Raw genomic sequence first — 23,155 nt, forward strand, 5'->3', positions numbered from 1 at the left:
AGAAAGTGGAATGTGAATCACAAATTCCCCCCTAGACAAGTGTAGTGTGTGCAGAATCGCTGGGAGAGTAAGAATACAGTAAAGGTAAGTAAATTACCCCACCCCAGAGCCCAGAAAAGCAGGAGTAAAGTACTGCAAGTTTCCTTAGGACACACTACACATATGGATTATTGCAGTAACCAACCAAGTCTGCAAACAACAACTGCTGGATTCCTTGACCTGAAGACCTGAAAAGGAAGGGGACCAAGTCCAGAACTTGAAAGAAGTTCCAGGAAGGACAGGAGCCCCTGCCAACCCAGATAAGGGTGCAAAAGAAGAGTCCCTGGTTGGTTCATTGGTAATTTTATATTGCCATTTATGAGCATCTCACAGGGTCTCCCCCCAATTGTCACACGTGTTTACCGCTAGGCACATGGTAAAGACTTTGGGGGCCATGGGCTAAACTACTTTAGGGTGGCCCTGTCCAGAACAGCTTTGAATTTATGATCCACTTTCAGCTCCTTCATGCTCTGACAGTGCACAGACACACTCGTCCAAATTCAAAATGTGTTTACATCTAATATTGAGGGGCAGTGATGTGTGTTTTCAATGTTGCAGCACGTGCTCACTAATATTACTGCAAATATTCTCTGTGACACCCTCCCATATGTGAGGTCCTGTTTTGATCTAAAATACATTTTTTTTATGGAAGTGTAGGAGGCTGGACTGGCTTGTAGTGAGTACCAAGGGGTACTTGCACCTTGCACCAGGCCCAGGTATCCCTTATTAGTGTAGAGGGGTGTCTAGCAGCTTAGGCTGATAGAAAAGGTAGCTTAGCAGAGCAGCTTAGGCTGAACTAGGAGACATGCAAAGCTCCCACTATACCACTGGTGTCATATGCACAATATCATAAGAAAACACAATACACAGATATACTAAAAATAAAGGTACTTTATTTTTATGACAATATGCCAAAAGTATCTCAGTGAGTACCCTCAGTAGGAGGATAGCAAATATACACAAGATATATGTACACAATACCAAAAATATGCAGTAATAGCAAAAGGAAGTAAAGCAAGCAGTGTATAGTTACAATAGATTGCAATAGGAGCACATAGGTATAGGGGCAACACAAACCACATACTCCAAAAGTGGAATGCGAATAACGTATGGACCCCAAACCTATGTGAGCTTGTAGAGGGTCGCTGGGACTGTAAGAAAACAGTGAGGGTTAGAAAAATAGCCCACCCCAAGACCCTGAAAAGTAGGTGTAAAGTGCACCTATATTCCCCAGAGAGCACAGAAGTCGGGATAGGGGAATTCTGCAAGAAAGAACAACACCAGCAATGCAACCAAAGTGGATTTCCGGATGAGAGTACCTGTGGAACAAGGGGACCAAGTCCAAGAGTCGCGACAAAGTCGAGATTGGGCAGATGCCCAGGAAATGCCAGCTGAGGGTGCAAAGAAACTTCCACCGGATGGTAGAAGCTGTGGATTCTGCAAGAACGAAGAGGACTAGGAACTTTCCCTTTGGAGGATGGATGTCCCACGTCGTGAAGAAGCTTGCAGAGGTGTTCCCACGCAGAATGAAAGGGTCGCGGTTAGTGTTTTTGGATGCTGCTGTGGCCCAGGAGGGACCAGGATGTCGCCAATTGCGTGAGGAGACAGAGGGGGCGCCCAACAAGACAGAGAGCCCTCACAGGAGCAGGCAGCACCCGCAGAAGTGCCAGAACAGGCACTACAAAGAGGAGTGAACTGGAGCTCACCCAAAGTCACAAAAGAAGATCCCACGATGCCGGAGGACAGATCAGGAGGTTGTGCACTGCAGGTTAGAGTGTCGGGGACCCAGGTTTGGTTGTGCACAAAGGAAATCCTGGAAGAGTGCACAGGAGCCGGAGCAGCTGCAAATCACACAGTACCCAGCAATGCAGTCTAGCGTGGGGAGGCAAGGACTTACCTAAACCAAACTTGGACTGAAGAGTCACTGGTCAGTGGGAGTCCCTTGGACAGAGTTGCTGAGTTCCAGGGACCACGCTCGTCGTGCTGAGAGGGGACCCAGAGGACCAGTGATGCAGTCTTTTGTTGCCTGCGGTTGCAGGGGGAAGATTCCGTCGACCCACAGGAGATTTCTTCGGAGCTTCTAGTGCAGAGAGGAGGCAGACTACCCCCACAGCATGCACCACCAGGAAAACAGTCGAGAAGGCGGCAGGATCAGCGATACAAGGTTGCAGTAGTCGTCTTTGCTACTTTGTTGCGATTTTGCAGGCATCCTGAGCAGTCAGCGGTCGATTCCTTGGCAGAAGGTGAAGAGAGAGATGCAGAGGAACTCTGATGAGCTCTTGCATTTGTTATCTAAATAATTCCCCAAAGCAGAGACCCTAAATCGCCAGAAAAGGAGGTTTTGCTACCTAGGAAGGAGGATAGGCTAGCAACACAGGTAAGAGCCTATCAGAAGGAGTCTCTGACGTCACCTGCTGGCACTGGCCACTCAGAGCAGTCCAGTGTGCCAGCAGCACCTCTGATTCCAAGATGGCAGAGGTCTGGGGCACACTGGAGGAGCTCTGGGCACCTCCCCTGGGAGGTGCAGGTCAGGGGAGTGGTCACTCCCCTTTCATTTGTCCAGTTTTGCACCAGAGCAGGGCTGGGGGATCCCTGAACCGGTGCAGACTGGCTTATGCAGAGATGGGCACCATCTATGCCTATCAAAGCATTTCCAGAGGCTGGGGGAGGCTACTCCCCCCCAGCCCTGACACCTTTTTCCAAAGGGAGAGGGTGTAACACCCTCTCTCTGAGGAAGTCCTTTGTTCTGCCTTCCTGGGCCAAGCCTGGCTGGACCCCAGGAGGGCAGAAACCTGTCTAAGGGGTTGGCAGCAGCAGCAGCTGCAGTGACACCCCGGGAAAGGTAGTTTGGCAGTACCCAGGTCTGTGCTAGAGACTCAGGGGATCATGGAATTGTCTCCCCAATGCCAGAATGGCATTGGGGTGACAATTCCATAATCTTAGACATGTTACATGGCCATGTTCGGAGTTACCATTGTTAAGCTATACATAGGTAGTGACCTATGTATAGTGCACGTGTGTAATGGTATCCCCGCACTCACAAAGTCCGGGGAATTTGCCCTGAACGATGTGGGGACCCCGTGGCTAGTGCCAGGGTGCCCACACACTAAGTAACTTAGCACCCAACCTTTACCAGGTAAAGGTTAGACATATAGGTGACTTATAAGTTATTTAAGTGCAGTGGTAAATGGCTGTGAAATAACATGGACGTTATTTCACTCAGGCTGCAGTGGCAGGCCTGTGTAAGAATTGTCAGAGCTCCCTATGGGTGGCAAAAGAAATGCTGCAGCCCATAGGGATCTCCTGGAACCCCAATACCCTGGGTACCTCAGTACCATATACTAGGGAATTATAAGGGTGTTCCAGTATGCCAATGTGAATTGGTGAAATTGGTCACTAGCCTGTTAGTGACAATTTGTAAAGAGAGAGCATAACCACTGAGGTTCTGGTTAGCAGAGCCTCAGTGAGACAGTTAGGCATCACACAGGGAACACATACATATAGGCCACAACCTTATGAGAACTGGGGTCCTGACTAGCAGGGTCCCAGTGACACGTAACAAACATACTGAAAACATAGGGTCTTCACTATGAGCACTGGGCCCTGGCTAGCAGGATCCCAGTGAGACAGTGAAAACACCCTGACATACACTCACAAACAGGCCAGAAGTGGGGGTAACAAGGCTAGAAAGAGGCTACTTTCTCACAGGATGTTTCATGAAACATAAACACATTTCTCTGCAACATGTTTGTTGTAAAAACTCACACATCACTCACTTTAAAAATAAATTAAAGGAAAACTGTATTTGAAACAATATGTTTACAAATTATTCAAAGTCATCAGGGCAAGAGTCTGCAGAACAGAGCGGGCTCTATATGGGGGCCCCTAAAACGTCTCTGGTTATAGCAGTCAATGCACTAAGACTGAACTTTAGGGTCAAGTGGGCTAAAGTAAACCTGGCCTGCTTCAGTTCTTGCTTCGATGAGTTCCCGGGGGCTTCTTTCTACAGAGAACACTAGAGAAACCTGCATGGATCAGGACCTGTGTGCGCGCGCAAACCTCCTGGCGGCGCGTGCGTCTTCTCTCCTGCAGCCAAAGGCAAGTTTAATCTGCAAAGAGTGAATTAGTAGATATTGAAAAGCGAATAAACGGACAGATGTCAAGAAGAGATCCTTTCCTGGGGGCCTTTTCTCTTTCTGAGACTTTGGACTCCACCAGGGGCCACACGCATTATTGTTAACTCGTTATCTGCCGGAGGGGCTGGGCCAGGTCCGCCGAGGATGCGTGGCTGCTTTGGCCTGAGGGGCGCCCATCACTGCACCAGAGATGACTGGGTCATTAATACTTCCTGTTACTGAGGTACTTCTGTGGTTCCCCTGGTTACCGGTGACGGACAGGGTCCGGCCTGGGTGTGTGTGTGACTATCAGGGAGCTCTCTCCGGCTGAGCAAAGTCTCAGGTGAGGAGGAAGTGAGTGTCTGTGAGACGAGTGTGCGACAGCCCTGAGCACGGGACGTGGAGCCTGGGGGGCTTCAAACACCACCGCCTCCCCCATGCCAGACATCCCCAGCGGTGAGGAGGGGCAGGAGACTGCTAAGTGACTGAGACATCCTCACCTGGGAGGAGAGACGGAGACAGGTGAGTGACTGAGACATCCTCACCTGGGAGGAGAGACGAGACAGGTGAGTGACAGAGACATCCTCACCTGGGAGGAGAGGACAGGAGACCGCTGAGTGACAGAGACTTCTTCACTGGGAGGAGGAGGAGGGAGAGGAGACCGGTGAGTAACAGAGACACCTTCACCTGGGAGGAGGGAGAGGAGACCGGTGAGTGACAGAGACACCTTCACTGGGAGGAGGAGGAGGAGGGATAGGAGACCGATGAGTGACAGAGACACCTTCACCTGGGAGGAGGGACAGGAGACCGGTGAGTGACAGAGACACCTTTACTGGGAGGAGGAGGAGGGATAGGAGACCGATGTGTGACAGAGACACCTTCACTCGGAGGAGGAGGAGGGATAGGAGACTGGTGAGTGACAGAGACACCTTCACTGGGAGGAGGGGACAGGAGACCGGTGAGTGACAGAGACACCTTCACCTGGTAGGAGGGGCTAGGAGATTGGTGAGTGACAGAGACATCTTCACTGGGAAGAGGGGATATGAGACCGGTGAGTGACAGAGACACCTTCACTGGGAGGAGGAGACACGAGACCGGAGAGTGACAGAAACACCTTCACTGGGAGGAGGAGGAGGGATAGGAGACCGATTTGTGACAGAGACACCTTCACCTGGGAGGAGGGGACAGGAGACCCCTGAGTGACAGAGATACCTTCACTGGTAGGAGGAGGAGGGACAGGAGACTGGTGAGTGACAGAGACACCTTCACTGGGAGGAGGAGGAGGGACAGGAGACCTATGTGTGACAGAGACACCTTCACCTGGGAGGATGGACAGGAGACCGGTGACTGACAGAGACACCTTCACTGGGAGGAGGGACAGGAGACCGGTGAGTGACAGAGACACCTTCACCTGGGAGGAGGGGCTAGGAGACCGGTGAGTGACAGAGACACCTTCACTGGGAGGAGGGACAGGAGACCGGCTTCTCTGTGCTTTGCCTTCAGCTGGGCATGCTCATTAGTAGGTCTACAACAATTATCAATATCTTTTTAAAACTTTTGCATATTCAAATTTTAACTGACATTGAACTGTACACAATGCCACTGAGATTAAACAAACAGAAAATCGCACTTTATAAGAACTGTGATATTGCAATAGTGTGTTAATGCAACACTATAATGGAATGGTTTGCTAATTGCATTTTAAGTGTAGATTGCTGATTGCATGGAGCATGCAGCATGGTGTTAATTATCAATAAATATGTTCATTATTATTATAAGAACTATCTAACACACCAGGGAACGCAGTGACAGGAGCATTAGCACTCAGACCTGTGAGTCCAGGAACACCAGACACTGGAATGGATTCATGCTGGGAGGAAATAACCAGAGTTCTGACTTGGAGTAATTTTATTACTTCAAGAACATCCACACTGGCCTGCAAAAGAAATTTACCCGCAAACTCCGAGGACATTTGTGCAGCAAAACATTTCCTCAACCTCAGCAAACAAGAACATTGCAAGCCATCTTTCAACCTCTTCACTGGTTTCCAGTGAGCTCAAACCTTACGTTCAAGGTTCGATGCATGTGTGTTGCAGAGTGGTACATCCACTCATTCAGCAAGCATGGCAGAGTAGTAAGCCTTTGCAGGGGGCACCTCTAAGGTGCCCCATGGGTACTTTTAGGGAGAAATCCAATGCTGGTACTATTTTTGATTTGGCAAGGACACAGTGGGGGCATATTGCTATGCCCTCACATATGACTTTGTGCATCCTGCCTTAGGGCTGTAAGGCCTGGCAGAGGGGTGTCTTATCCATAGTAAATGCAGTGTATGGTGGACAGGCACACAGATAGTGTGTCATGTCAAGTTTGTTTTTTAGGTTTGCACCAGTCAACCAATGAGTTTTCTAGCCTTCTAATTGCTCCTTTCTCCCCTATTTGGTTTTGGTTGACTGGTTTAAAGATGTTAGCTGTTAAACTGTTAGCACTAAAAAAGAAGAGCCACTGGAATTATGCGTCAGGAGAGGGTCAAATTATGCAGCAGGGTTGAGTAAATTGTGCAGCATGAAAAGGCCAATTATGCAGCTTAATGCAGCACATTTTGTAATACTATTACTTCACTATTTCAGCATATTTTAATTTGGAAACACTGTCTGGATAGTGGCCGCACCTCATTAATACCTGTTAGCAATAGGCATCAGAAAGTTGACCAGTCCAGCTTTGTTAAAGGGCCTTCCATTGGGCAGCAACACGTGTCACTGCATTTTTAGTAACTTTTGAATCGTTTGAACTAGAAACAACATTTTTGGGGTAAAATCTGTAGATAATGCGGCAGATGGTGGACTATGTGGGAATTGCAGCAAATGTATAATAATCATTATGGGAACATCTCTGCTGCCACACAATTGCATAATTCCAGTGGCCCTGCTTATGATCCAGCCTGTAAAAGAGACTATATGGTGGCTCTTAAAGTTACCACTATCGTATCTAGAAATTACGTTGTGATTTTTATACTAATGACATTCAGTTGGCCCAGAACTCCTCCCACAAAATGTTTATCCTTGTTTATTCATGTTATTCGCTATGTCTAATCTAAGCTTCTACGTTTCTATCAGAAGAGGGCTGTAATGCCTAAGCTCATTTCTTTTTCTGAAAAGGTGGCAAATATCTATGCCTCCTTTCCTTGAACGGCTAAAGATGCTCCTTGTTTACGTTCTTATTTCGACTCTTCTGAAAACAGCTTTAGGCTGCTGAACTTTAAGTCCATCGAATCGGAGGAGCTGACCTTGCCCTTTGCGTCGGTGAACTCCGGCTCCCAGCTTGCTCCAGCTCCCCCGTCTGTTTTGGAGCAAGGCAGGGAGGTGGTCCTTCCAGTCCTCAGTGAGCTGCTTAACAGCTCCCTAGCCTCAGGCCAGGTTCCTTGAAATGGAAGCATGCTGCTGTGGTCCCACTCCTCAAAAACCCTCTGCTGGGTCCCACCAAGCCTGAAAACTATTGTCCGGTTTTGCTGCCTCTACTCTTCTCTATGGTCTCAGAGAAGCATGTTAATAGACAGCGTTCGAGCTTTATTGAGGCCCACGATTTGCTTCATAGGCCTCAGTCAGGTTTTAGTCAGCCCTGCTGCATACAATAGAGTCAATTAATTTACATTTTGATGCTGGTGATTCTGCAGCACTGTTACTGCTCTGTTACTGTAGGATCTCAGTGCTGCATTCGGCACAGTGTCCCAGAACACCCTGATTGAAAGACTCTGGCGCTGTGGTGTGGGCCATAAAGCTCTGAGTTGCAGCTGCAGGAGTCCACCTTTCAGGTGTCTCAAAAGCCCAGCCCTTTTTAATGTGTATGTGCGCCCTTTGGCTGAGGTCATCGAATGCTTTGAGTTTACCATCATCACATATACAGATGACACTCCGCTCATCGTCACTGTGTCACAGACCTACTTCCATATGGCCTCCTCTCTATATTTGTCCCTTGCAGAGGTTACTAGGTGGATGGAAGTGTCTCAATCTAAATGCTGTGAAGATCGAGGTTCTGACATCTGGTTCTCTGCCTGATGGCCCAATGTTCTGGGTCCATTACCCATGCCTAAGCTTAAGGTCAAGAATCTGAGCATTTGGTTTGATGAAAAGCTTTCTTTAGACAATCAAATAACCGCCTTACAGGAAAATGTTTTGGAGTGCTCAAGACTCGTAAGAAAATCTTTTGTTTCTTGCCAGAGTCAGCAAAGAGAACAGTAGTTCATGCCCTGCTTATGTCCAGGCTTGACTACTAATATGTTCTGTATCTCAAAATGACACAGTTTTGGATAAAGAGACTACAACAAGTGCAGAACTCAGCTGCACGTCTGCTATTCAACCTGCCAAAGTGTACATCTATTGGGGCTGTGCTAGAGAAGTTCCCTTGGTTTCCCCTGAAGCAAAGATCCTCTTCTTAAGCCCTATGCTACTGCTGTAAAGCATGGCAGGTGCCACGTTGGCTAGTGTTCCCAAAGTGAAGAAAGCTTGCATTGGTGGCAAATCTTTCAGTTATTTAGCAGCTAAACTTTAGAAAGCTCTTCCCTCTGCAGTTTGTCAGGCTTCAGCAGAAACTTCTTTTCAGCAAAATTCAAAATATGTTTTTTTTAGTTCTGGCTGACTCTGAGATAACTGATGCATTGTTTAGCTTGCGGGTACTTGCACCTACCACTGGGACACTTCATCTGAGGTAGCTACATGCTTTATAAGCTGCATTATTTAGGAAGGGGTTTAATCACTAGGCTTGAGTAACTAATAACAGGGTAAGAGTTGTGTTTTTGTGACATGTATATGTCACCTTTGACAGTAAAAAGATGGATTAAGGATAGCTCTAATGCTTGTATATACTCTGGGTTGGAGAGGAATCTTAGACAATGATGTCCAGGCCTGTTTAAATGGAAAGGCAGAGGGACATTTCATAAAAACTAGGGATCTGGAAATTTGAAAAATCCTTTATTTTTTGCCAGTTTAAGATTTTGCAGAAATATACATGATTTTTCTTGTTCCATAGAAAATTAGATAGAAGAGAGTCAATTGATCAAAACAATTTACAGGACGTTTAATAGGAAGCTTGGGAAGTGTGACATTGACAATGGGCAGTTTCATCATTTTAATTTTTCTGAATCAGCTCCACCAAGACACAAAAAAAGTAGTGACCATTTTTTGGTTGAATTACTTAATTTGTTTTTAACTACAGTAACATTTAGCAAGATGTTTTCTGTAATTGTGTCACAATGAAGAATACCTAGGCATTTCATTTGAGTTACACTCCTTCCAAAACCAGCATCTTTACACATTTCTCAATAACATTTAGTAAACTGCGTTATCTCAGATTTTTCAGTGTTTTATTTGTAACTAGATATAGCAGACTAAGGGGACAAAATCTAAAAAAAAACAGGGATAGCAGAAGATGGATTAGCCAATAGTATATCATTGGCATATGCAGTAAACTTTATTCTACTTTCTTTGTTTTTACATTCAAAGACAATGGGGAACTACATATTGTTTTAAGAAAGGGTTATAAAGATAATTAAAAAAGCAAAGGAGACAAAGGTAATCCCTCTGGAGTTCCACAAGTGGGGTTTCAGGACCAGAATAAAGAATGTTATTATACTGAACCACCTCCATGTTGTTGCAAAGCCTCAAACATAAAGTTCTAATTAACAAGGTCAAAAGCTTTCTCTGCATCAAAAGATGGTGCTGCAATGGGATTAACCACTGGAGAAGCTCCGTGAATAATATTTAGCATGGCTTTTGAGTTATCTGAAAAATATATTTCTTTAACAAACCCGGTCTTTTGTAATCTAAATAAATCTGGAATGTTATTATTAATACACAAACTAAAATGTATTTTTGGGTATAAGGCATAACAAGACTTCAGGGAAAATACCCTTTTGCACACCTTTTGGGGACAAATATTAAAAAACTAACATACATTTTGGTACAAGAATATGTAAAGATTTTGAATTTCAAGCGATAATCTATATAGTTCTGGAGATATATATTTAGGGAGTACAAATATAGCATCTCTTCAATTGTAATATCCATCTCTAATACAGGCAGATTTGGTAAGTCATTTACATTTTTAGGTATTGTACTGAAAAAAGTTATTTGAATCACCCCTGCTAAATCCATGTTCTGGAGCGTAAAATGTAGTTTAAAATTCTTTAAAGCAATTCAAAATGTCAGAATTCGTATACATGTTTTCCACAGGAATCCATAATAGTTTCAGTATTAAACTGTTGCTTTTCAACTTTAAGATAATTAGCAAATAATTTCCCTGCTTTGCAATAAGCATCATATTATTTTTCATTTAGTATCAAAAGGGTAGAGTTTGCCTCTCTGATGAATGTATGAATATATTGACTACCCCTCAGGCCCTTGTGGCACCGACTGATTCAAATGACTAGTCCCTCAATAAGTTGACCTCTACAAAGCGATCTCACCTGCCCCTTAGGACAGAGGGAGCTAGGGCCAGCATAACAGCTGGTCCCCCAAACAAGCATGCCAGAGCTACCCAATACAGGGATTCCCCCTGGCACCCACTAGGAGATGGTCCTTGGCAACCAGGCCATACCTTTATCCCATGGCTCAGCCACCATCCCCCAGTATCTCCAGGGCTGTGTAATGGAGAACCCTGGCCAGCTATGGATAATTACTGTGGCAGGCATCCCCATCCTTCCAGTAGAGACTGTGTTACCCCTGCCCCAGCTAGAGATTAAGGTTTAAAATCATATTCCATCTTGAATTCGCCTGTCTACCTGTTTTGTGGCCAAACGTGACTCCTACCCTGCTCCTACCCACCACCAAAGATTATCAAAGACACCCACCCAATACAGGCATGGGAGGATGGGGAACTGAAGAACTCTGGTGCTGAAAAGGGCAAGCAGCATCTTGGCAGTCGACAGGGCAACCAGGCAGCTATGTGTGATCAGGTAACCTTCCCCATTATTTAACCTTCCTGCCACCGCTGACGACCACCCAGGCAACCCTGTCAGTCATGTGGCTGCCAATGGTTGCTGGCTGTGGCAGACCATGAAATTCAAAATGTACCCACCATTGCCCACGCAACCTGACAGGTCCAAACTGGCCCACACCTGTCTCTGGTGCCTGCGATCTAGCGCCTTGGCCTTTGTCCAAGGAATAGAGCTTGCATTCATAATGAACAATTATATTGCAATTTAGCCTGGGTAAGATGGTTACCAGTGTCTTTATGATGTGAAGAGAAATAGTCATGTTTTAATTGATAAGTTGTATTACATTAGAAGATGTATTTCTTGTTTTTTAACAGCCACATAATTAATAATAAATCTTCATGCCATTGTTTCAAATGAATCCCGAAGAAAATTAAATTCAGAATAATTAGATCGTTAATTTAAAAAAAAATTGTAACTGACTGCAATTGATCAATACGTTTTGCCTCTCAATAAAAAGTTATACAAACCCCAATGGTTGAATCAGGTTTTATCAAAAATCATATCTAAATCAGTCAAAATGGGTGGATAGTTAGAAAATGAAATTGAAGCTATTGATGCATTAAGCAGAGATTGGTTAAGGCGTTTATTCAGAACTATGCAAACATTCATGGGTTTTGTAGCTGGTGAATAAAAATAATATTCCAAAGTGTCTGGGCCTCTCCAAGGGCCTGCTAAACCTCTAGATGTGACTACTCTTTTAAAGACTTTCTATGTTTCATTAGAAACATATTCCTTTATCTGTGTGACTGCTGGAAGCACTTCCTTGTTTAGGTGTTTACTGGCAGAGCTTATATAATATGATAATATCATAACATTATTATTGGTCTTTTCACCCCAGGATTCCTATGTATACCCTGCAAAACTAGTTTTGATAACCTTTGCTCTTAAAATTTGACATTACATTTTACAAGGTGTGAGATATCTCCTGCAGCAGAAGCTGCCAGAACAGAAGTGTTATGTTTTGAAAAGAGACAATACAAATATATGTTTCTCATGCTCCCACATCTATTCTTTGTGCAGCTCTGGGAGGGTTCCTGCTCAAAAAGTCTCACCAGGGTGGCCAACATGGCGTCTTCTATATGCAGAGCCAATGGGGCTTGACCTTACTATCAGACTACTGACAAATAAAGGTTTCACATCCCGGAATTCATTTTAGGTTAAAGAAATCAGAATTTTATGCTGTTTGTCAGCAAGGTTACCATGTCAGGTTTAACCTCCTGCAAACGTGTGGGCAGTCAGCTTGTGATATATAATTTGTGCATTAACAAATGTGACATTAGCATATAGCTAAACAGTAGAAATGCAAGTAGCACGCAGGCAAATGCCACCTATCTTGGAATCCAGTTGTAGGTAGAAAGATGGGTTTTTATTCAGAATGGTACCAGCTCCACAGTTGTAATCAGGTCTGCAGGACACCAAAGGAGTGTCCTGTTTAATACCTCGCCTTTGTAAATGTGAACCCAGAGACCAATGTTATTTCTTAATATTGCAAATCACTTCTGCTTCTTGTCCTCTGTGAAGAAAGGTGACCCTCCATGCTGAAGATAGAGGTTGGAATATTGTTTTTTCTATCAAGGGGCTTTCTCCATATTGCTCCATACATGTAACATACATGTTTTCTTCTATGGACAGATACCTGCTCCTGGGAGATCCAGACACAGTGAGAGCCTTCATTGGCCTTTTCACAGGATCCAGCATGAAGTTTATGCTCATCAGTTGTGGACGTCACCGAGGCACGCATAGACTTCTGTGGTTTGTGGTCACAGGTATGGAATTATGATGAGACTAATGTTAAGCATAGGAGAGAAGGACAACAATGAATGACTAATGGGCAGGCGCAAAGGCAGAGACCTCTCAGTTGACAGTGCACTTAACGACAGTGCAGGTCTGTGCCAGATGGAGAGTCTTTCCTCTCGAACTGCACACCTTCTCATACTTGTAAGGTACACATATAGGGAGCCCCCTCGAGGTCCTGTGAGGCAGTGCGTACTGGTCTCAGACGAACCGGCCCTCAAGTCCCCCCTCAAGGCCTGGCCTCAGGGACAGAAATAGCAAAGTCCGTGTAGGAAGCTGGCCCGGTGTGTGGTGGACATCTACGGTGTTGGCACCTTATACCAGGTCCAGGCAACCCCTTTTAGTGAATGTAAACAGTGTCTAGAAAGCCAGGGCTCTCTAGGGGTAGCTGTGGATGAGCAGCCAAGGCTTATCTAGGAGACGTGTGAAGCTTGTGCAATACCACTGTAGTCACACAGCACTATCAAACATGAAAGAACCACACAGTGTTCCAAAAATAAAAATACTTTATTATAGTAACACAACACTGCATTACTTATAGGAGTTCCCCCAAATGGAGGTAAGTACACCATATATATATATATATATATATATATATATATATATATATATATACACACAACAAAAATGTCCGGAGTACAGAGGCTGTAACTGGGCGGTGCGGTCTGGGTTCCGGTAACCCTTATCCATCTACACAAAACGTTCTTGCTGTAAAGAAGAATCTGGACTCCATGCCAATGAGAAAATGCTGTTCAATACAAAATAAAAGGAATTACAGGCATCTACACCAACACGTTTCAGCCGCAGCCTTGTTCATGGTAAAAAGTGAAAATTCCAAACGCACATCCATATAGACACAACAAACACAAATGACACAAATATCTTTACCAGTGCTCAATGAAGGGCTAAAGTGGTGGCCATTTTGAAATATAGTAGGTATCTCAGATTTTCATTTTCTCATTTTGCCATGGAGTCTCTGGATTCTTCTTTATGGCAAGAAGGCAAGAAGGTTTTGTGTAGATATATATATATATATATACAGAGTAATAATTAGGAAATGGCACAAGAAAGTGAAAAAACTAGTGAGGGCCCTAGGGAAGGGCTAAACCATAATCTAAAATAGTGGAATGTGAACTGAAGTCCCCCACCCAAGGATATGGAGTCATTAGAGGGAAGCTGGAAAAACTAGGAACCCCAAGAGGTAAGTACCTGAGTGACCCCCAGTGACCAGGAGAGCAGAGATAAGTACCAAACATACCCTGGTTTGGAGTTACCATTATGTAGCTGGACACAGGTAGTGTGTCCAGTACACAGGTAAAATTACTTCCCTGGACTTATGAAGTCCAGTGTGATGGAGCTGGAGTTCATAGGGGCACCTCTGCTCATGCAGGAGTGCCCTCACACACAGAGACCTGCACCCTGCCCTCTGGGCTAGGAGGGCCTACTATTACGGTGACTTACAGTGACCTGTAGTGAAAGGGTGCATGCACCTTTTCACGCAGGCTGCAGTGGCAGGCCTGCAGACACATTTTGCATGGGCTCCACTGGTGTTCGAATGCCCTGGGTACCTAAATACCATATACTAGGGACTTATAAGGGGCACCAGTATGCCAATTGTGGAGTGTACAAAAGTCCTAGGTAACCAAATTTAGAGGGGGAGAGCACAATCACTGGGGTCCTGGTTAGCAGGATCCCAGTGAAAACAGTTTAAGCACAGTGATAGCAGGCGAAAAGTGGGGTAACCATGCCAGTAAGAGGTTACTCTCCTACATCAGCATACCTCCTGTAGTTTGTCTGGAGCCAGGGCAGAGAAGGCAGGATTCCTGGGAACTTCAAAGGGAAACCTCTAGAACCTTCTACCCTACTTTAAAGGCTGCATGGATCTGAACCACAGCAAAGACCCGCATCGCATCACAGCCCCTTGCTGCATCAGAACCACAGCCGCACAACGCATCCTCAGCACTGACCCACGTGATGACCTTAAACTCTGCATAACAGCCTGTGTGATGCATCCTCATCTCCAGGCTTCGCATCGCAAGCTGTGGTCGACAGAATCTTAGATAACACAGCAGAACCTTGCACCTCCTCAAAAAAAAAAAAAACCTGCTCTCCTTCCCAGCAAAACTCATCAAGAAGGCCGTCAACAAACAACGAACCCGCTTCCTAGAGGAGAACCGCACCCTGGACCCTTCTCTATCTGGAGTCCGCAGCAACCCCAGCACCAAAACTGCCCTCATCGCCGCCACCGACGACATCAGAACCATACTGGACAGCGGCAAAATCATAGCCCTCATCCTCCAGGACCTCCCGATCGTGTTTGACACCGCCTGGCACCACATCCTACACTCACGCCTCAGCAGTTCTGAAATCTGTGACAGAGCCCTGGACTGGGTCACCTCCATTCTCACCGGCAGAACCCAGAGAGTCCGCCTCTCCCCATTCCGCTCGGAGGCCACTGAAATCATCTGCGGCGTACCCCAGGGTTCGTCCCTCAGCCCGACCCTCTTCAACATCTACCTAGCCCCGCTCACTAGCATCCCCCAATCCCACAACCTCAACATCATCTCATACGCTGACGATTCCCAGCTGATTCTCTCCCTCACGAAGGACTCCTCCAAGACCTACCTCCATGAAGGAATGAAGGCCATCACAGAATGGATGAAGTGCAGCTGCCTCAAACTCAATTCCGACAAGACGGAAGTCCTCATCTTCGGCTCCACCCTCTCCTCATGGGATGACTCCTGGTGGCCTGCCATTCTTGGAACCGCTCCGACTCCTACCGACCACGCACGCAACCTAAGATTCTTCTTGGACCCCTCACTATCCATGACCCAGCAAGTCAACGCCATCTCCTCCTCCTGCTTCAACACCCTCTGCATGCTCCGAAAGATCTACAAATGGATACCCACTGAAACCAGAAGAACAGTCACCCAAGCCCTCGTAAGCAGCAAACTGGACTAAGGCAATGCCCTCTACTTAGGAACCATGGCCAAACTCCAGAAGTGGCTGCAACGCATCCAGAACGCCTCTGCACGCCTCATCCTGGACATCCCCTGCCACTTGCACATCACAGACCACCTGAAAAACCTGCACTGGCTCCCAGTCAACAAGAGAATCACCTTCAAACTCCTCACCCACATTCAGAAAGCACTGCACAACATGGTACCAGAATACCTCAACAGACAACTCTCCTTCTACACCCCGACCCGGCATCTCCGTTCCACTGACCTCGCCCTCGCAACCGTCCCATGCGTCCGCAGAACTACAACCAACGGTAGATCATTCCCACACCTCGCTGCCAAAACCTGGAGCACTCTTCCCACCCTCCTGCATCAGACCAAAGAACCTCCTTACCTTCAGGAAACTTCTCAGGACCTGGCCGTTCGAGCAGTAGCAGCAACTCCCCCCATCTTCTCCCCCCTCCCCTCCTCAGCGCCTTGAGACCCTCATGGGTGCGTAGTGCACTTTACAAATCCCTGATTGATTGATTGATTGCACTGCAGCCGCGTCACATCTCAGAGCCAGTGCATCGCTTCAGCTGCGCAACACACCTTCGATGCTGATCCTTACAATGCTCCACAAACCAAGATTTAAGGTACTCTGTTCAGCTATCTTAACCAGCTCCCTGCAGCTGTCCCACGGCCAGCCTGAACTTGTGATTTTGACTCGCTCCAGTGTGGCCAGACATCCACAGTTGGTGTTTTACTCCTTTTGGTGTTATTTTCACTAAAATCTTTAAAATTGCATATCTGATTGGATTGTTGTCCTTTTGGTATTGTTTTATTTAACATTACACTACTATAGCTGTTGTGGGCTCCTTTTGTAGTGTGTTTTTACTTTATCACTGTTTGAAGTGCTGCACAAATACTTTACACATTGTCTCTGAGTTAATCCTGACTGCTCTGTGCCAAGCTACCCGAGGTTTGAGCACAGGTTAATTTTGGGTTTGCTTGTGACTTCACCCTGTGAAGAATTATGTTTACTGCTTGACATAGGTTTCACCCCCCACTAAGACCAGTTACCCAGTTTCTTACAATTATCTAACTGAAATGCACTTTTCCACATTTTGAATGTATAGCTCATATGCAGCATCAAATGTTTAACTCATGTGGCTTTCTTGCTCACTGATACCACAAGTTCATATCATTAGAGTTGAATATGAAAAGCCACATTCCAGAATCTTTTTAGTGATACTTGATGCAGTAGTGTCCATGGTGTGAATATATGTAAGTTAAAAACATTTGTTGCGTACATTCTCTGCTAGAGATCTTATGCATGTCCTATACATATGCCCAGGTTTATATATCATACAAGACTTAGGTCTGAGTGGAGTTCATGGAGTGTGACCCAGCGGAATTCCACAAAGTTGAAAAAATTAACTCTGTGGAATTCTGTGGAGGCAGAGTCCTGTGACCTGTGGAGTCCTGAATGCGCCCGATCTTGGAAGTGCTAAGCAGGGTCAGGCCTGGTCAGCCAGGTCTGACCCTGCTTAGTGTTTTTGAGATCGGGCGCATTCAGGAGAGAGCCTTGGCGGTGAAAACTGCTGTTTGAGGTCTCTTGTGCACCGGCCTGTCCTGTGGCCTGAAATGGGAGCTTTCACTGCCTACGGCCCTTGCTTGAATTCAGGTCAGGGCCGTAGGCAGTGAAAGCTGCCGTTTCAGTCCTTGTTTGTGCACAAGTGTGCACAAACAACAACAAAAAAAGAGAAGAGGACTTACCTGGGTCTTCCCGGGGGTCCTCCTCTCCAACAAGTTCTCCTCTCAGCACGGCTGCCTACCTCCTCTGCTTTGGTGCTTGCTGCAGCCCAGTTATGGGCTGCATAGCGCAAGCACTGACTGTCTGCACTTGGGCTGTGCAGCCCATACTGAGCTTCAGCGTGCACTGGGTGAGGTCCGCTCCACTGGCAGGGCTTGGAAAGTATTTTGGACAACTCAGCTCCAAAAACTCTCTTAGCACCTCCAGCGGAGTAGAGTACCCCGCACACCCCTAATAAGGATAGGATTTTACACTATTGTTCGTCGGCCAGAAAGTTTTTCATATCTCAAACTATGCTTGTACTCTACAAGTCTGTTAAAATTAATGTGTGTAATAGCCTTTTTTAATTGTATGGGATTTGTTAAGAGTGTACTCCTTACTGTTTAATAAAGACCATGTAGACCCTTCTGATAATAAATACTTTCTAAGGGGAGAACCCTTCGAACCACTCCTATGACAGTCAGGCTGCCTTGCTTCACTTGCTCACTAAGGGCCTGATTTAGAAGTCAGCGAAGGGGAATACTCCCTCACGAACATCTCGTCCACCATGTTACAATCCCATTCTATCCTACGGAGCTCGTAATATGGTAGACAGGATATCAGTCACATTTGTGATGGAGTATTCCTTTCACCAATATCTTAATCAGGCCCTAAGTCAAACTCACCCCAAAGTTTTCGCTGCACCACTTTCAAAAGTCATCGGCCAAACTACTGTAATTCTACCTCATAAAAGTAAATTAAAAATTAGTCCAAAGCACAATTTTTTTCGAATGTTAGCAGTTAAGTGGTTCAAATGTTCATTCATTATAATATCCACTCCCTTATTGAGCATAATGATAGGTTTCAAAGGTATTTAAGGGCACACTTCACATCGTGTATGATGGAAAACGGGTTATTGGTAAGGGCAGGTAAATACCTACACTTAGCAATGGGCCACTAACCTCCACTTAGGTCCAGTTAGGTCTCAATAAATTAGACCTAGCTCAATCCTTGGTAGCTTGTCAACGAGCAACAAGGCTTATCTTAGCAGACAAAGCATAAAGCATTTAAAAAACAGTAAATAAGTAAAACACAATAAAAATCCAACACCAATTCATAACAATAGATTATATTTTTATCTTTAAAACAACACCAAAACGATTACAATTGGATAAGGGGAATTGGAGATATGAATTTTTAAAGAATTAGGGCCACTTGTACAAAGATCCGGTTTTTGCGTCTCGCAATTTGTGACTCACAAAACTGATGTACAACAGTATACTTTACACTGTTTGCAATTCCCAATAGGGTTGCAAATGACCTACCTCATGAATATTCATGAGGTAGGTCGCAATTTGCAACCCCATTGGGAATGGCCACACTCACACGGATGGTGGCCTGCTGGAGACAGCAGACCACCATGTCTGTGACTGCTTTTAAATAAAGCAGTATTTTTTTTTAAATGCAGCCTGTTTTCCTTAAAGGAAAACGAGATGCATTTCAAAAACAAAAATGAAGGGTTTTGCTTTCATTTTGTTCAGAGCAGACAGTGGTCTGTGGGACCACTGCCTGCTCTGAAAAAATATTTTTGCTGCCATTCATAAAGGGGAAGGGGTCCCATGGCCACCCCTTCCCGTTTGCGAATGGGTTAGTACCAGTTTGAAACTGGTGCTAACTGCGATTGTTTTGCAACCTCATTTGCGGTCCTAAAACAATCATACATACCATTTGTATTCGGTATTAGGAAGAAACGCCCTTGATAAGCCCCTTCCTAATACCGAATCGCAAAACCCAAACTGCGATTCGGTAACAAGTTACTGAATCGCAGTTTGGACATTGTACATCCCAAAAAGCATTTTTCAAGTCGCAAACGGGCCAGTTCTGCGAATCGGCCCCTTTGCGGCTTCAAAAATGCTTCGTACATCTGGCTCTAATGCTTTTTAGCGCATAGAAATGAATAAAGAAAATCTGGTCGCACCTCGACCGGAGCGTAGTCAAAGTTTCAGGCTGACCGCGATGGAGCTCTGCTCGCCTACAGCCCGTGGGAGGCCTTGGTCAAAGGTTTACCTTCGGACTTAGTCGTTTTCTTGAAGATTTTCTTCTATGAGACCGAGTTGCCAGTTGAATCCAAGCTCTTGGAACTCTTCCTCAGATACGTGTTGCGGGAGCCCTTGGTGGAGATTTTTACCTTCTGACTTAGTCGTTTTTTCGAGGTGAAAATCCTTTGACGGGGCAAACCTGAATCTTGATCTGACATCCCTGGAGCCCTCTTCGGATACACTGCCTGGGAGGTCCCGGTCAACTTTCTACATTCAGTCACTTTTTCAGAGATTTTCTTCACCGGGACGAACCTGTGCTTGAGGCAAGCTGGCTAGTGGTGGGTCGGTCCCTTTATGGAGATTTTTTCCAAAACTTCTCCAAACTTCTCCAAACTTCTGGATCTTCTCACAGATGTTCTTTTAAGGGTCTTTTGAGGTCCGCAGCTCACCCCAAGGTTCCAGAAGCTCTGAGATGCTTCTTGAGATTGCGGACTACAACTCCCAGAATGCACCTGGTGCACACTCCAAAACGTCCACTGGACAGTGGTCAGCTGGTCAATTTCTTCAGGAGTTGGTGCAGGGGACCCTGGTTAGCAATTTTCCACCTGTAGCAAACACGGAGTCCCTCCTAGAACCAGTTGAAGCTAGCCAAAGTCCTTTTTGTGGTGAAGCCCAAGTGTGCAGCTGGTGCAGTCCTCCCGAGTGCAGTGTCCAGGTGCAGGTCAGGGGTCCAGCAGGGCAGTCCTTTTTCTCCTGTAGTTCTTCCTTGTTGGAATCTGGTAGATCTGAGGTGTGGTTGTAGGTCTGCCAGTTTTATCCTTGCTCCTGGATGAAAAACAGGGGGGTCCTGGTTCTCCCATCAGGTACAGGGTCCTTCTCCCTATGATGACCACTTCCTGGGAAGTGTGACAAAAATCAATCCCAGGGAGCAACATTCCTCAAAAATCCATAATGGCTGAAACTGATTTTTGGAGGTTACATCTGGCTGAGCCTACCCACTGGTGTGGCCTAAAATCCTAAACACGCCCCTCTCCTAATTTAATCAGGGGGCACCTAATTGTCTGGGTTTATAGGATGTGAGGGGGGTGCTGGGTTGCTCCAAATGTCCTTCCCTGCCTTTGAAGACCAGTTTGGCAGCCCTCCCTCCTCCCTGCTTCTCCATCTGCTGAGGGAAATTATCCCCCCCTTTATGTTCAGCCCAGGCCACTTCATACCTCATCAAGGCAGCCTGGCCAGGCTGCCAGTGGCTGGCCAATCAGAGAAGTGCACTACAGGGTTGAAGTTGGCAACTTTTTAAATGGAGTTTAAAACTCTTTACCTGAAAAGTTATATTAAATCCAACAATTGCAAGTTGTGGGATTTATTATAACAATTAATTTGATACCAAACATGAGGTATCTGACACTCAAGGGGACTTTACGAAATAAAATAAAATCTTCCCATTCTAGCCTATGGAGGCCATTCACTACAATGAGGGAAAACGAATTTGGCTTTTTTACTCACAAGGACTTATAAACCTATTTTTATAAGGCCCCTGCTTATAGGTACATGGCCCCAGCCCTAAGGGCACATAGGGCACACTTATATGTAAAATATGGTACTTTAAGACTTTGGAAGTACTTTTAATTTCAAAGTTGAATTTGCATATAACTTTAATTTAATAGCAGACTGGATTTTGTGATGGCATGTGACATGGTAAGGACTTACACATGTCTAGTTGGTTTTATACCTAGAAAATGGATAATACAACTCTATCCTCATCATCACAAGGCAAGCAAACCTTCAGGTTGATGAGTGAAACCAAGATATAATCTGTGTACAAGAAGTCTAAACTGTGGTGGTCATTACGAACATGGCGGTCTGGACTGCCATGCCGGCGGTGGCGGTAACTTCCGCCAATGACATGACAGTCCAGAACGCCATTTTATGAATGTGGTAGAACCGCCACAGATGAAATGCCACCAGTTTCCTGCCTCCAGGCAGGCTGGCGGTGGCGGCGTTTCAGATCCGACAGGGCAGCGCTGCAAGCAGTGCTGCCCGCCGGATAATGAGCCTGGTTCCACGAGTCTTTCCCTGGCGGTTTACACTGCCCATGGAATTGGGCCCCCATGCACAGCCCCGTCACACATTTCACTGCCCAATTTACGGGCAGTGAAATGCACGACGGATGCTGCTGCACACGCCGCACAGCCACATTGCCGCCCGCCAGCCCAGCTGGTTGTTCATTATGTGGCCGGCAGGGGGTTCTGCACGCTGGCGGTCGTCTGTTGACCGTCAGTGCCGATCTTGGCGGGGAAACCCGCTGAGATCGTAATGAGGGCCTGTGTGTGTACTTTCTTGATACCCCGGACACCAAAAGAGGTTTAAGGACAGAAGGAAATGTGAGGAGGGCAACGAGCAGCTCAAAAGTTTCACCCTTTTAATAACAAACTTCTATGATGAGGTTGAACTCAGGTAGTTTGGTCTCTATGAGGCTAATTAACCCTGTCGATCAAATCCTGCCTCAAACCCACTATTTTCAGATTTCTGAACAAGTAACAATATTAAACATGTTAAAAGATATCTCCGCATTGAGTAAAAGGGCTGGCTTATCTGCCAGTTAGCCTCAGGTGGACCCCTGGAGGTGCGCCTATGTTCTGAAATGGCTCCTAGAGGAGAAACCTTGTACAAGTCCCACTTGTGCTTCATGTACCAAGGATGAGACCTCTCTGCAGAGCTGTGCAGCAGGATCTTAGCCAAGATTTTTACATCCACATTTATCAGGGATATGGCTTGGAAAATACTGCATTCCAAGGGATTCATGCTTTTTTAGGTATGAGGAATGTACCAGCCCCATTTAGCATACAACCCAGTGATCCAGTCAGGGTCAATATAGGCTGGTTACGTGATTATGACGAAAGTATTCAAAAATTTAAGACGATTCTGGTTGCAAAGAAAACAAAGGTGTACACTGGTCAGTGTCACAACACAAGATGACGAATGAAGATAGCTGATAGTGAGAAAAGGAGTGTGTGGTAAGTGTCAGGCAGTCTTTGAGGTTATACAATGCCCAGCTGTTCAGAACCTTGATTATATAACTGCGACTTCTTTCACGGCTTTCACCCTTGATAGAGCGTCTGGACCTCGATAAGTAAACTTACAAGGGGACGCGACAAGGTCGATGACTCTTTTGACCAAAATGTTTGAGATGTTCCCATCACAATGCCCAGTGTCACCGCAAATCAATAATCAATAGACTTTTCCCATCAATAATCAATAACATTAGTAATCAATAGGAGTCAGTAATTGACACACCATGACCTTTCAGTCATGAATAACCACACCTTTGATTAAAAGTTTAAATATTTATATCCCTATATTAACAATGCTAATGTCACGTAAATTAATCTCAAAATCAAATGATAAACATACAGAAACAAGACTGGCTGTCAGAAGTGCCTAAAGAA

The 23,155-nt window shown here is 45.6% G+C and overlaps 1 protein-coding gene across 2 annotated transcripts in view; it reads left to right on the plus strand.

Moving 5' to 3' along the window:
• Positions 1-4,492: 4,492 nt before the first annotated feature.
• The window catches only part of LOC138246665 (carcinoembryonic antigen-related cell adhesion molecule 16-like), a 207,751-nt gene continuing 189,088 nt past the window's right edge, over positions 4,493-23,155 (plus strand). For both annotated transcript variants that reach the window (XM_069201410.1, XM_069201411.1), the window contains exons 1-2: positions 4,493-4,676; positions 12,775-12,908. In XM_069201410.1, coding sequence (XP_069057511.1) covers positions 12,839-12,908 — 70 coding nt within the window. In that variant the 5' untranslated portion in view covers positions 4,493-4,676; positions 12,775-12,838. The remainder of the gene's footprint in view (positions 4,677-12,774; positions 12,909-23,155) is intronic.

Source organism: Pleurodeles waltl, chromosome 7 (assembly GCF_031143425.1).
Source record: "Pleurodeles waltl isolate 20211129_DDA chromosome 7, aPleWal1.hap1.20221129, whole genome shotgun sequence".
Classification (NCBI taxonomy): domain Eukaryota; kingdom Metazoa; phylum Chordata; class Amphibia; order Caudata; family Salamandridae; genus Pleurodeles; species Pleurodeles waltl.